The 13,006-nt window shown below is 37.5% G+C and overlaps 2 protein-coding genes across 2 annotated transcripts in view; both read right to left on the bottom strand.

The window, feature by feature from the left end:
* LOC105744138 (synaptojanin-2-binding protein) overlaps window positions 1-13,006 on the bottom strand; it is a 136,998-nt gene that overhangs the window by 84,788 nt on the left and 39,204 nt on the right. Inside the window, exon 3 of the mRNA XM_058293195.2 lies at window positions 3,707-3,802. Coding sequence (XP_058149178.1) covers window positions 3,707-3,802 — 96 coding nt within the window. The remainder of the gene's footprint in view (window positions 1-3,706; window positions 3,803-13,006) is intronic.
* Window positions 10,094-10,954, bottom strand: LOC101416384 (small ribosomal subunit protein uS3). Its single transcript, XM_012530924.4, has one exon. The coding sequence runs from the start codon at window positions 10,915-10,917 to the stop codon at window positions 10,186-10,188; it is 732 nt and encodes a 243-aa protein (XP_012386378.1). The 5' UTR covers window positions 10,918-10,954; the 3' UTR covers window positions 10,094-10,185.

Genomic DNA, 13,006 nt, shown 5'->3' with positions numbered 1-13,006 from the left:
TTACTTCTTTGCAAAGTGCCCTGACAAAACAGATTTCTTATCAACCTTCATAAAATTACTAGACCCTCTGTTAAAAATTGGATACAACTGACTGCCTGAGGGAAAGTCCTAGTAATCTTCTTGTCAAAATTACATAAAGGCCTACAGTCTGCCAGTATATTTGAAGAATATACCACATGAGCTGGATGGTTCCCATCTCAGGAGTATCCCTGATATTCCCTAATCCCTAGCACCCTTCTACCAATCTCCTCCTCCTCCTCCTCCTCCCATGCCTTCCCTATGAAACACCCACCAAACTCCTCTATTCCATTAAAACATATTTTCCCCCCTTCCCTGCAAAACTGTTAATTAAAAGCCCTAGCCAGTGTTTAAAGCCTTTCAAGAAAAACTAGCAATCCAGACCCTCTTAGCTTAACTGAATGAAAAGCAGAGCTATTTCCATGCCCATCCTGCCAGGAAGGCAGTCCCTTCTCAGATTCTGCCTATTACTAGAAATAAAAATTACTAGTAGGTAGCTTGTGAGAGTTGAGATGCCACCTTAGAGGCGCTGTTTTTTGTTTTTCTTTTTAGAGTTTTCTGCTGGGTTACCCTGACCACAGTCATTTTAGCTGATCACTTAACAGGATCAAAAAGGTCACACAGGTAGCCCAAAGGTTGGCATAATTTCTCTATAGCTCAAAGCTTTTTTAAAAACAGATTTGATGTAAACTGAGCTGGATTATGGCAGTTTACCTCAATGTTACCATAGCTATTATGAGAAGAAATTTTGTTTCTCCAAGATTTTTGTTAGTTGCTTCAGTATTTTTTTCTTTAATGATATAGATTGGGTCACTCCCTCACTTCTACTATAAATGTTCTATAAATCTCTTAAAATTCTTCAATTAGGGGTGAGCAGATATAGCCCAGTGGTTGAGCACCTGCCTCCTACATACAAGATCCCAGTTTCAACCTCAAAAAAAATTGTTTTTTCAATTAGGATCATCCCTAAGGAAAACTAGAGTAGCTTCTCCTTTCCCATTTCTTTAATGCTCCATAAAGCAACATCATCACATGTATGTATATATATTTGCTTTTTTTAAAAAGTAAAATTGTTCCCCTTATTCACTTTTGTTTGCTATAGGCACCCAGGTGTGTAGTTGAAAGAAATTTTAAAAGGCCACGAAAACATCCCAAGAAAGATCACTATAGAGAAAAATCCTCTTTTCCTTTCATCGAATGCAACTGATTTGTGAGGTGTGCCAGCTAAGAAAAAGGAATTAGCCATGGCGATGGGAAGACTGGACCTTTTTCTCTTTGGGTGATAGCTGAACTTCTATTGGTGGTCCTAGTAAAATACAGAATTCTTCATTTGTTCTCAGCAAGTCTTTTCTTAGCTTTCCTTCAAACTATACCTATACTCTGCATTAGAATATGAGGATATCCAGCAGATATTGAACAGCAAGGTTCTGGGTTTCAGTCACTTTAAATCATGTGTTGGCTATGCAGAGAGAGGGAAAGATATGGGAGAATGGCAGTGAGAAGACAAAGAGAGAAATATAACTTCGTCATGGGCACTGGAGGAAAGTAAACTCGTCAAAGTTGTTGTCGGTATCTCATGAAGGTCCAGGCTGCTACCACGGTGAGGGCAAACACTGACACCAGCACCATGGCTATGGGAATGCCACTTGGCTCCCCGTCACCTTGGCATCCTACAGGTCCATTCTGCATCTGTAACTGGAAGGGAAAGAAAAATGTGAACTCTAGTAATCAATGTGTGTTTATCACAACTGAAGTGTACAAGTCAAAACATCACCTGGGTCTGTGGTCCCTAGACGACCAAAGCTGTAAACCTCAAGCACTTCCCTAGGGGACTAAGTCCTCTCTTATTTGTTTTGATCTAATGCATCAGTTGCCACTGATACTTTGGAAAGAAATAGGTTTTATGGGGGAGGCATTTGATCTTGCTGTGCTACTGACCTAAGGGGATCAATGAAGGCAAGTTAAATAACCTCTTTATACCTTTATACCACCTCCACTTCACTACATTTGTATTATACCAGGAAAATGGAAATATAAGATGAAGCCTACTGGGTACTGGAAAGTATTGTGGAGGGTGGGAGGAAGGGTCCATCGTTCTAGAACTGTTTACTTCACCAGTTATCAGAGTGTAATAAAAGTATATCTGAGCAGTATTAATGTAGGCACAATGCCATTACTTGGAAATGCTTTCCAGTTCCCAGGAAGTACCCAATCCGTCCTAAAATGGAATCTTCATATGAGATATATATGAAGACAAAATCTACGTAGAAGAGGCAAAAGACTCAGAGGTAAATAAGTAAAAAGAAATCAAATCCTGATGGTTATAATTTTCAACTGCCTATATATTTCCTTTTGGCCATATTTTAGGGAGGCCCTTCTTAATATCAACTTTTAATAGCCAAATTACTACAATTATAGCCTCATCTTGTTTCAGTTAGATTTAACCTCTTCATTATAATCCATGAAGCCCTCACCTCTCTATCTCAAAGGTAGGAATGTACACAAACTACCCTTACTTTCATCACTCCATCTTTCATTCATTTCCTAATGAGATTTCCTCTGGGACAGCATGCTCAACAGGAAGACATAGGTTTTAGGGTTTAGACCAATTCTCTGACAAGATAAGTCTTTTTTATTAGAATTTATTCATGGATGTTTCCCAAAAAGTGAGCACTGAAAATCACTTCCCTTATGCCTTGAAAAAGAACCCTAACCACATGTTACTAGTCTTTATCTATTGCAAAAATTCTCCCATGCTTTAGAAACAAAAGGATCCAAGGGAGCAGTAGATGATTACCAATACTGTCTCCCAACAGCCCGCAAGATTCTGATGGCAACTCTGGCTATTTTCTCAGGTATCTTTCTTGTCTTGCCCTCTTTTTTTTTTCACTCTCTTCTCTCAAACTTTTATTCAGTCTCTGAAGTCTCATTCAGAAGCTAAGTAAGGCAAAGAAAGCACCAATTTAAGAGGGGGCAATTTTAAAGATACACTGAACCTGTGTTGTAAATACATTCATTCAGAAATCTTAAATACTATGGGAGTAATGCTTACCCATGCTTCCCTTCCCATAATCCAAATTATAAAACACTAGGAACTGAGAAATGGAGGCAGGGATAGGTGCTACCTTGACTAAATTCCACTTCCTTTTTCCTGGAGTTCCTCCGTAAGTATTAGAGTTTTGGTCAAAAGGGTCAACAAGTTAAGAGAAGGTTTCATAGGGTGATAGACAACAGAATATAGTGAGTATAAGGATACCTACCATCTCTGCAGTCAAGTTTTTATATATTGGGATCTATCACCTACAAGTTTTCAAGATCAAACATATGGTTCCTTTTCCACTAAAAAGTAAAATTGGTTTGCTTCCCACCCCAATCTACTTTAATTTGGCAGTCAAACTTGGTCTTTAAGGCATGTTATCTTGAAGCTAGGCCCTGGGTTGCAAGCAAATGTTTAAGAATTTCCTTTAATGATGAGCGAAGTACTAGTGTACCCAGCTTGTGCCACAAAAGCTCTTCAGAGGGCAGGGAGGTGGAGGGATGGGGGGTGGTGGAAAGGAGGCAAAATAAAGAAAGAGGCAAACAAACAAATAAAAAACACTAAAACACTGATAATAATACCCACAGGGTTTATTTGCAAGAATGGTTACAAAAACCTGGTGCCTTGTCCCTAGCTTTAAGTGAAACCTACCCTGTGCTGCACTCTCAGGGATACAGCATGGCCTGCATTACGAAAAAGGTCTACAGCATCCTGATGCAGCAGATTCCTTAGGTCTTGGCCATTCACCTGTCAAAAATAGCAAAGGAAGGGTAGTAAGAGGGAGAAGATGAACTCTTGTAAGCCAACGACTTAATATGATGTGATCAAACCTTTAAAAACAAACTCCTACAAAAAATATTCCAAGGGCTAGGACAGTAGGTGAAGTTATTTAGAATTCAAAGTAACTTTTTTCATTTTCAAAACTGTTTCTTAGAACTGAGGTTTCCACAGGATATCTGGAGTTACACTAAGGGGGATTAAAAATAAAGTGGTCTCTCCTTCCTCTTATCTCCTGATTATTCCATTTGACACTTCAGATTTTGTTACTGTATTTGTATGTCTTCCATGAGCATTATTAGCCTGCTTCCCTACAGGGTTTATTTGCAAGAATGGTTACAAAAGCCTGGTGCCCGACCTTGGTTTCAAGCGAAATGTACCCTGTGCTGCACTCTCAGGGATATAGCATGGCCTGCACTGTATAAAAATCTAAGCGAGGGGAGAATTGCTGAAGAGAGGATGTGGTTTAAAGACTGAGAAAGGACTATAGGATTTGGTGTTTGAAGTCACTGCTGACTGCAGGACAGCATCTTTTCTTTCTACCTAAATCACATAACTTACTCATCCTGGGACATAAAACATATATTCTTACCTTCATAATTGTGATCAAGCTATACCCACTACTTGTATGTCGTTCTCTTTAAAAAAATTTTCATTTACCTTCCAAGATCGATCTTAAAAATTATCAGTTCTGCTATCTGTAGCGTAGAAATGAATGCAGGATTTTCTAGTTGATGGACTTTGATGCCTTCTGATTATGCCTTGATGTTCTTGGTAGATCTGCCATGGGGAAGGAATTTCAGGATTTCTAGAACCATTACACTGAATTCTCAATATTTCAGTTTTCTATTTAACTCTTGGGGGAAAGAATGAATGTCAGAATGCTGTCTGTAATGAGAATACTCAAGTAATCTAGCCTGTATGATAACTGTGTTCTCATTGTAAACAAATAGGTATTTTTGGTATTGTAAAAGAAAAGAACAAGAATAGGGGATTTAGTTTTATGAGATGTGAAAATGATCAAGCCTTTTTTTTCATTTTCTTCATTAACAAGGAGAACCTGGTCATGTCATTTAACCAAACTATGCTATTTATTTATTTTTTGGAACACTGGAGAAACAATTGAGTTTGTTTTTAGGATTAAATAAGATAAATGTGCCTGGACAGGATTTTTAAAAGGGATGTTTCCACATATTAAACTGCCTTTTATCTGTTATTTTATTTTTTGAAATTCAAATAAAGTTTTTAAAAAAGAAAAAGAACAGAGGCAGATAAATAAGTAAATAATGCAGTCATAACAACAAACGCCAAACAATGTCATAGCCCAATATAAGAACCAAGATTTCATAGTAATTTGAATCCAAATGGGAAAACTGAGTCACTACATGACAGTCAATGGCAGGAATACTGAGCTTAAAATAAGCCATACTCATCATAATAACAATTGCCAGGAATGACTGAACGCTTATTACCAAGTCTTGAGCTGTCTATTCATTTTACATGTATTAACTTACTTAGTTCGCATTAGCCCTTTAAGTTAGGAACCCCCATTTTACAGATGATAAAACTGAAGCATAAGAGGCTCTGCAACTTGTCCATGGGCACACATTATGGAAGTAGCAAAACTAAGATTCAAACTCATGCAGCCTAGTCCCAAAGCTTTCACGTTAAAATACTAAGCTATACAAATTCACATTGCAAGCAAGGGTTTTATTTCAGCAACATATCACGATCTATCACATTAATCTTGTTAATTGATTTTTTATTAGTTTTGCAGTTTCGCCTGTATATTATACATTTTTTAAACTTCAGAGTTATATAAACACATAATGGTTTATATATCAATATTTTAATTCATTTGTATATATTGAAGTAGCATTAAAATTAACAAAGCAATTTAGTTAAGTGCCACTTCGTTGACAAAGTATTTGTAGATACCTCCACTAGATGTGACTGATTTAATTCTTTGAATCTCCACATTGCGTAACTCCTTTAACTCTCCTAAAGCTCTAACTGAACTACGCCATGTATCACTTTACATTCTACTGTAAATAACTTGGAGAACTTGTATCTCAACTCATCTTTATAACTCTTGTAATACTTGACATAGTGTCTTACATAACACTTGAGCATAAAACAAATGTCACATTATCTTCTGAGGTTTGGTTGGAGAGTGCAATCTGCAAAAGAAATAAGGGCACAGAGCCTGACTAACATATTCTCAACATTACACAAAGCAGTAAAGCCTGGACTCTATAGCAGCTCTACATGCCCATGACTCAATGTTTAATCTTGGCCCTCGCCTGAGCCTTCTGCTAAGACACTGGTGACATCAGATATTAGGCAAAAAAAGATGCTAAAGAGCACTAGGCCAATTAGGACAATTATGCCTTTCAATACCCTTAATAACGCCTAAAGGTATTCTAATATGAAAGGATAAGAGAGTAATTTTTCTGACTACTATTTAAAACAAAATCCAAAACAGATGACTTTTTATGAATGCAAAGGGAATTTCTTCCTGCATCTAAGATAAACCAGTCCCCCAAAACAAACCATGATTATGATTCCTTTGCCCCTCACAATGTGATCTACTCTAAAGCTGAATTTACTGTTCAATATTTACCTACTCTTTACAGATTTCAGCTTCATAGTGACTAACCACCAAGTTTTATAGACTTTACCTCTAAATATCTGTGGAATCCATTCTCTTTCTCACTATCCTTAGTAATACAGACCAGTGGTTCTCAACGTTTAGTTCCTGGGCCAGGGGCATTATCCTAGGAACTTGTCAGAAATGTTAATTCTTACCTGTGAACAAGCCTTCCAGGTGATTCCAGAAATTTGAGAATCACTGATACTAGCTCTAAACTAAACTGAACTGGTCCTAATCCTAACTGGTCTCCATTCCCAGCCTACTTCCCCTATTTAATACATACTCCATGTGTAGCAGTTTGATATGGTTTATAAATTCCAAAAATAGACACTGGATTGTTTGTAAACTGGTCTGTACCTAGGCATTATTAAATTATGATTAGGGCTTTGAATGGGCCACATCAGTAGGACCGCCAAGGGAGTGGGGACTCACAGATAAAACTACATGGCAGAACAGAGAAATTAGTTGGAGTTTTGAGCTGGAGGCTGGGAAGTAAGCATACAGAGGAGCACAGCGTATGAGCCCAGAGACTCAAGCCCTGGAGAGAGAGACAAAGCCAGTTGCCTGATAGTCTACAGCCAACCTTTTGGAGAGAAGCAAAACCTAGAGAGCCTCATAGTCTACAATGGACCTTGTGGCGAAAACAGAGTAGCTGAGCCCAGAGAGAAATGAAACCTGGGAAGAGAAGAACCTAGGAAACCTGAACCCTGGCAAAAGACTGGTGAGGGAATACCTTATGCTTTATGGCCTGAAAATTGTAAGCTTCTACCACAAATAAATACCCTTTAAAAAACCAATCGATTTCTGGTATTTTGCATCACCACCCCTTTGGCTGACTACTACACTGTGTAACCACAGATTTAATCATTTCCCATACCCTATGTTAGGGATTTTCCAATTATAGGTCTGTTGACCCATTAGAAGATTTTGAAATCAATCCAGTGGAGGAAGGTCCATATTTAATTTTTTACAAGGAGAAATTACAAGAAAACACAAAATATCAGAATGCATCACATGTTGAAAAGGTAGTTTTATTAAACTTTTGTTTCAATTATATATATAAGATGCATTTACTGTTTCAAGTCATAATTTCTAAAGTTTGAAAAATATAAATATTGCCTACAAGTAATGCTTCTCAAACTATAGTATGCACAGACTCACCTTGGGATCTTGTTATAGTACAGAGCTGATTCAGTAGGTCTGGGATGGATCCTAAAATTCTGTTTTTCTGACAAGTTCCCAGGTGATGTCCAGGCTGCTGGTCCACTGGGCCTCATTTGGAGTACCTAATGCTGAACTTGCCACTTCAGCTTTTATAAAGCATGGCATAAGTTTCATTGGACTTGTGAAATGGCATATTTGCAACATGCAAGAAAATCTTGATGACTCAGTGTTCAGAGAATTGGGATGATAGTGTTTTAGTGGTGGGGAAACATGTTTTACTTTGTTTTTTTGCTTTTTTTTTTTGGCAGTCCTTAAAAATGTGCTTCCTATTTCTTGCCAGAGGAGATGAGTAAGTAGTGTTTGTTTTCTCTGATGTTTTAGAATCTCGAATTGTCTCAGGATAACCTGAAACAGGAGTTTTTCAAATAATATTTCTCTCTTCTTAACACCTATCCTGTTCAAGTCCTTCTTCACCTATGGTACCTAGGTCCCAGTATTCTAGAGAGCACGTGATTTTCATTGAAATACTAAACTGCATCGTTTTAAACTACGTTTTCATTTTATTTTTTTAAATTTTTTATACCTCTAATTAAAAAACCCATTCTCAATCTTTAAAATTTTCTTAAACTGACAAGTTAATTCATGTCTTCAGAACACAAAGTGTTTAAGTCTGAGGAGGTCCCATTCACCCACTTTGTCTTTCATTGTGCTTTGGGTGTAAGATTTTAGAAACTACCAGTTACCAACCACCAGGTCTTAAAGATGTTTCCCTACATTTTCTTGTAGTTTTATGGTTCTATCTTTATATTTAGGCCTTTGATCCATTCTGAGTTAATTTTTGCATAAGGTGTGAGATAAGGGTCCTCTTTCTTTCTTTTAGATATGGATATCCAGTTCTCCCAGCACCATTTGTTACACAGACTGCTATGACCCAGCGAAGTGGGCTTGACAGCCTTGCCAAAAATCACTTGACCACAGATGTGAGTCTGTTTCAGAACAATCAGTTCGGTTCCATTGTTCTATATGTCTATCTTTATGCCAGTACCATGCTGTTTTTACCACTGTAGCTAGGTAATGTGACTTAAAGTCCAGAAGTGAGAGTTCTCCAACTGCATTCTTCATGTTTAAGGAGTTTCTTGCTAGTCAGGGTCCCTTAAACTTCCAAATAATTTTGAGAACTGGCTTTTCCATTTCTGGGGGGGAAAAAAGGCTGCCGGAGGTATATCAGGATTGCATTGAATCTGTAAATCAATTTGTGTAGAACTGACATCTCAACAATATTTAGTCTTCCAATCCACAATCAGAATGTCCACCCATTTTTTTAAGTCTTTGGTTGCTTTTAGCAATCTTTTGTATTTTACTAAATACAGGACCTTTATGTCCTTGGTTAAGTTTATTCCTAATTATTTGATTCTTTTAGTTGGTATTATAAATGGGATGTTTTTCTCTGACTTCCTCCTCAGATTCCTCATTAGTAGTGCACAGAAATGCCACTGATATTTGTGTATTAACCTTGTATCCACCAGTTTGGTGAAGATGTCTATTATATCTAGTAGCTTTGTTGTAGATTTTGCAGGATTTTCTAGGTATAGGATCATTATCATCAGGAATAGTGAAAGATTTATTCTTTTCCTATTTGGGTGCCTTATATTTCTTTTTCTTGCCTAATTGCTCTAGCCAGAACTTCTAACATAATATTAAATAACAGTAGTGACAGTAGGCATCCATTTCTTGGTCCCAATCTCAGTGGTAAAGCTTCTACTCTTTTGCCATTGAGTACAATGTTAGCTGTGCGGTTTTTAGACACGCCCTTTACAAAGCTGAGAAAGTTTCCATTTTTTCAGAATGTTTTTATCAAGAGAGGAGGCATTTTGTCAAATGCCTTTTCTGCATCAAGATGATCATGTGATTTTCCTTCTTCACTTTATTAATGTGGTGTAATACACTAAGTGATTTTCTTGTGTTGAACCACTCTTGCACACCAGAGATAAAACCCACTTGACTATGGTATATAACTCTTTTAAAATGTTTTTCCGATTCAGTGAGCAAGTATTTTGTTGAGGATTTTTGCATCTATATTCATTAGAGATATTAGTCTGTAATTTTCTTTTTTTATAGTATCTTTATTTGGTGATGGTATTAAGGTGATGTTGGCTTCATAGATTGAGTTTGGTAGCATTCCCTCCTGTTCAATTTTTTTGGGTAGAGATTGAGCAAGACTGGTATTAGATCATCTTAATTATTGATAGAATTCACTTGTGAAACTATGTGGTTCTGGGCTTTTCATTTTTGGGAGGTTTTTGATGACTTTCAGAACTCTTGTGACTGATTCACTGAGGTCTTCTATTTCTTATAAGGTCATATAGGTCATATAAGATCATATAGGAATTTGTTGATTTCATCTACTTAGTCTAGTTTGTTGGTGTATGGTTTTTCATAGTATCTTTTTTTTTTTTTTTTTCTTTTTAAAAAGTTTTATTAAACGTCTTTATAGAGCAACATCCAGACTCCCGATCCAGTTGTCAAGAAAACCCTTTTAAGCAGTAGGGACTGGCTGGGGCATGGCAGGCGGCTCTGGCTTCCCACCCTTCTGTTCTGAGATGGGAGTGGTGGGTAGGATCTCATCTTTGGGTTCCACAATGCTCACGTGGTCAGGCAGGGGCTTCTTAGGACCAATCTTACCACTTGGGTCCCAGGGCAGCATGATCTTCACTTTGATGCCCAGCACACCCTGTCTGAGCAGCACATGGCGCACAGCAGTATCAACATAATAGTTGACCGGGTCCCCACTGTGGATCATTAGGCCATCCACAAACTTCATGGATTTAGCCCTCTGTCCTCGCAGTTTCCCAGACACCACAACCTCACAGCCCTTGGCTCCACTCTCCATGATGAACCGCAGCACACCATAGCAGGCCCTCCGCACAGCAAGCCCTCCGAGGAGTTTGTAACGCAGAGACTCTGCCTGGGCAATGGCGCACAGACCTCTTGTAGCCACCTTTTCAGCATAAAGCTCTACACTGCCCTCAGGGAAGCCAAACCTCTTCTGAACTACAGCAGTCAATTCCCGGATCCGACGGCCTTTCTCACCAAGAACATTCTGTGTCCTGGTGGCCAGAATAATGATTTCTGTCCTGGTTGGTGTAACTCGAACCTCAACTCCAGAGTAGCCATCTTCAGCTAGCTCCCGAGTGAGAAACTCATTCAGTTCAGCTTTGAAGATGCCATCAGCGACAAACTTCCTCTTCTTGGAAATTTGCACCGCCATCTTGCTGCCCGCGCAGCCGAAAGGAAAGGCTCATAGTATCTTATGATCTTTTATTTCTGCCTGCTCAGTAGTAAGGCCCCGTCTCATTTCTGACTTTATTTGCATCTTCTCTAACTTCTTTGTCAGTGTAGCAAAGGGTTTGTTCATTTTACTGATCTTCTCAAAGAACCAACTTTTTGTTTTGTTCATTCTATTGCTATTTTTGTTATTGTTGTTCTCAGCTTATTTCTGCTCTATTCTTTGTTATTTCTTCCTTTCTGTTTGCTTTGGGATTAGTTTGCTGTTATTTTTATAATTCCTCCAATTTTGCGGTTAGATCTTTGGTTTTAGCTCTTTTTTCTTTTTTAATGTAAGCATTGAAGGCTATAAATTTCCCTCACAGCACTCCCTTCACTGTACACAATAGATGTTGATATGTTATATTCATGTTTTCGTTCACCTCAAAGTATTTACTAATTTCTCTTACAATTACTTCTCTGACCCACTGATTATTTAAGGGTATGTTGTTTAATCTTCATATATTTGCGAATTTTCCGTTTTTCTGTTATTGATTTCCAGCTTCATTCCATTATGATCAGACAAATTTCAATCTTTAAATTTGTTGAGACCTGTCTTGTTACCCAACATATGGTCTATCCTGGAGAAGGATCTATAAGCACTTGAGAAAAGTATATATCCTGCTGTTTCCGGGCATAAGGCTCTATAAACGTCTGTTAAGTCTAGTTCATTTATCATATTATTCAAGCTGTTTCTTTATTGATCCTCTGGGCAGATGTCCAATCCAATACTGAGATGGTGTATTAAACTATTATTATAGACAAGTCTATTTCTCTCTTTGGTTTTGTCAGTGTGTGCCTCATGTATTTCTGGACACCCAAGAGAGGTTCATAAATATTTATGATTACTATTACCTTCTTGGTGAATTGCCCCTTTTATTAGTATATAATAACCTTCTTCAACCCTTATAACAATTTTACATTTAAAATCTATTTTGACTGATATCAGTATTGCTACTTCAAATCTTGTTTTGTTTACTATTTGCGTGGAATACCTTTTCCTACCTTTCACTTTCAGTCTGATTGTGTCTTTGCATCTAAGGTGAATCTCTGTAGATAGCATATAGATGCCTCATTTTTTAAAAATCCATTTTGTCAGCCTATGTCTTTTGATTGGGGAGTTCAATCCATTTACATTCAATGTTATTACTATAAAGGCACTACTTACTCAGTCCATTTTATCCTTGGCTTTCCACTGTCATATCTTATTATTTTCAGTCTCTTTACCTTTAAGTTATCCTTACTAATAATCCACATTTTTACACTCTTCTCTAAGTCTTTTGCCTTTGTCTTTTTTGTTCAGGCTGCTGAGCAGTCCCTTTAGTTTCTTTTGTAAATCCAGCCTTTTGGTAACAAACTCTCTTTTTGTTTATCTGTGAAGACTTTAAACTCACCCTCATTTTTAAAAGATAGTTTTGCTGGATAAAGAATTCTTGGCTGGAGTTTTTCTCTTTTAGTACTTAAATATATCATACCACTGCCTCTCACCTCCATGGTTTCTGATGAGAGATTGGCATTCAATCTTATTGAGGTCCCCTTATATGTGATGCATTCTTTTTCTCTTGTTGCTTTCAGAATCCTCTCTTTTATTTCTGGATTTTACATTCTGAATAGCAGGTGTCTCAGAATAGGTCTATTCAGATTTATTCTGTTTGGGGTGTGTTGTCCTTCTTCGATAGTGATATGTATGTCTTTCATAAAGGCTGGGAAATTTTGGGTCATCATGTCCTCAAATATTCTTTCTGTCCCTTTTCCATTCTCTTCTCTTTCTGGGACACCTACCATGCAAGTATTTGTGTGTTTTGAATTGTCATTCAATACCCAGGACACTGTTCCTTTTTTCCCATTCTTTTATCTTTCTGTTTCCGATCTTTTTTTTTTTTTTTTTTTTTAACATCACAGAAAGCTTTATTCACTCATTACTGCTCCAGGAAAAAAACCAAGCTTACGTCAATCCCTCATTTTAATATGCTGTCATCTTGGGCTTCTGCCAATTCTCCTGCAATACATTTCAGCTCATCCTGTTTCTTTTT

The sequence above is a fragment of the Dasypus novemcinctus genome, chromosome 3 (assembly GCF_030445035.2).
Source record: "Dasypus novemcinctus isolate mDasNov1 chromosome 3, mDasNov1.1.hap2, whole genome shotgun sequence".
Lineage (NCBI taxonomy): Eukaryota > Metazoa > Chordata > Mammalia > Cingulata > Dasypodidae > Dasypus > Dasypus novemcinctus.
This window is presented reverse-complemented; position numbering and strand designations above follow the sequence as displayed.

Excerpts from the sequence above, each read along its gene's own strand:
- LOC101416384 (XM_012530924.4), bottom strand. The coding sequence starts at position 10,917 with ATGGCGGTGCAAATTTCCAAGAAGAGGAAGTTTGTCGCTGATGGCATC.